The following is a 1457-nucleotide window of genomic DNA, read 5'->3' as shown; positions in this document are numbered from 1 at the left end:
GGCGTAGTAAGAACCCAAGGTGCTTCTTTGACGATTTTTAGTGTTAATGCCAGAGTTTTGTCCTTACTGGCTAACCCCAGCTCTGCTTCTAGTTGCTTCGGCATATGCCAGAGTAGCAGCTGTCTGGCAGGGAGGCAAATGTACCTTTGGAGGGTAAGGACTGGGTGTGCTACCCTACGTGGTTTGAAATAAATATCACAGTTAACATCTACATTCATCATTAAAAGTTAGCCGGGGAGAGGCCGGCAGACGGCTTCCCGCCCTACAGACGGATCAGAGATCCAAATGAAGGGCAATCTGTCGTGTGGAAGCAAAGTTGGTGAGTTAGTTATAGCCTTGTGGTAGCAAAGGGATCAAGGGATGACTGTTTTCTAAAGAGGTGCAAGTGGGACTCTGTTGGGACTGACTGGTCAAACCCTTGACTAGCAAACCGGTCTCCTTTCTGAAGCATGTCTTCAACATGTTGGGCATACTAGTTGTGTACAAGATTTGTGTATTTCCTGATTAGATATGCTCCCTGCAAACTCCTGTTTTCCATCCTGCCTTCCCACACAGTGATGTTCTCCTGTGCAATTAGCATTCTAAAATATTTGTTCTTCCCATCTGCCAGAAGGAAGTGTGTGATCTATCACCTCCAGGACTCAGCTGGCCACATGGTCTGAAACTTGTCAAACTCTTCCCTGGAAGATACGAAAAACAAATTTTAGGGAAATAGCACAGGTAGTGCCTCCACCTGCACCAGAGTCATCCAGGACCATCTTTCCAACCCTTCTCGGGGCTCTGACAGCCTTTGCCCTTAGGATTTGTTGTGGACATGGCAGCCCCCCTTCTCGATGGTCTGCACCGGGTGGATCGGTAGCACCAGGTGGGAGATGCGGCTCCACAGCCCGCTCAGCTTGTCAGAGTCCATGTGGTTGTAGGAGCTGGGGGTCCCGGTGTTGGTGAACTTGGCCCAGAGGAAGTCCCGAACCCTCTCTTCGACCTGCTGGAGGCTGATGTGGGCCTCCAGCATCTCTTCCTCCAGCAGCACGGTCAGCAGTAAGGCCACATCCTTAAAAGCAGCACTTTCATGGTCGCAGTACTTGTAAAAGATGAGGGTGGCCCCCGCCGGCAGCAACTCGAAGCGGTGGATCACCGCAGCACGGCCCCCAGCCTGGAAAGCTGAACTCAGCTCCGAGTCCACCTCCAGCTTAGCCTCGTCACTCTGGAGCCTGGATTTCTCCGTGCCGTAGATGTGGACCGTGCTGGCATGCAGGGCGGCTGAGTAGGTGTCGGCCATACGGGCGCTAAGGCATCGCAAGGTCCGCTCGCCATTGCGGGCAGCTGTGAAGATGATGATGGCTGGCTGCGTGTGGTGGGATGCGTTGAGGTGCTTCTGCAGGAACTTGCGTCCGCGAAGCCACAGGTGGGGACTCTGCCCTGGAAACCTGTCCTGCAGCTGGTTGAAATGGGACAGG

General features: G+C 53.3%; 1 protein-coding gene across 1 annotated transcript in view; it reads right to left on the bottom strand.

The window, feature by feature from the left end:
* Nucleotides 1-796: 796 nt before the first annotated feature.
* LOC104281064 (torsin-1A-interacting protein 2-like) overlaps nucleotides 797-1457 on the bottom strand; it is a 4767-nt gene continuing 4106 nt past the window's right edge. The window contains exon 5 of the mRNA XM_009878929.1: nucleotides 797-1457. This exon is cut by the window's right edge and continues 97 nt beyond it. Coding sequence (XP_009877231.1) covers nucleotides 797-1457 — 661 coding nt within the window.

This window comes from Apaloderma vittatum, unplaced genomic scaffold (genome assembly GCF_000703405.1).
Source record: "Apaloderma vittatum isolate BGI_N311 unplaced genomic scaffold, ASM70340v1 scaffold31830, whole genome shotgun sequence".
Lineage (NCBI taxonomy): Eukaryota > Metazoa > Chordata > Aves > Trogoniformes > Trogonidae > Apaloderma > Apaloderma vittatum.
Note: the sequence above shows the minus strand (reverse complement) of the source record. Positions and strands in the feature narration are given on the sequence as shown.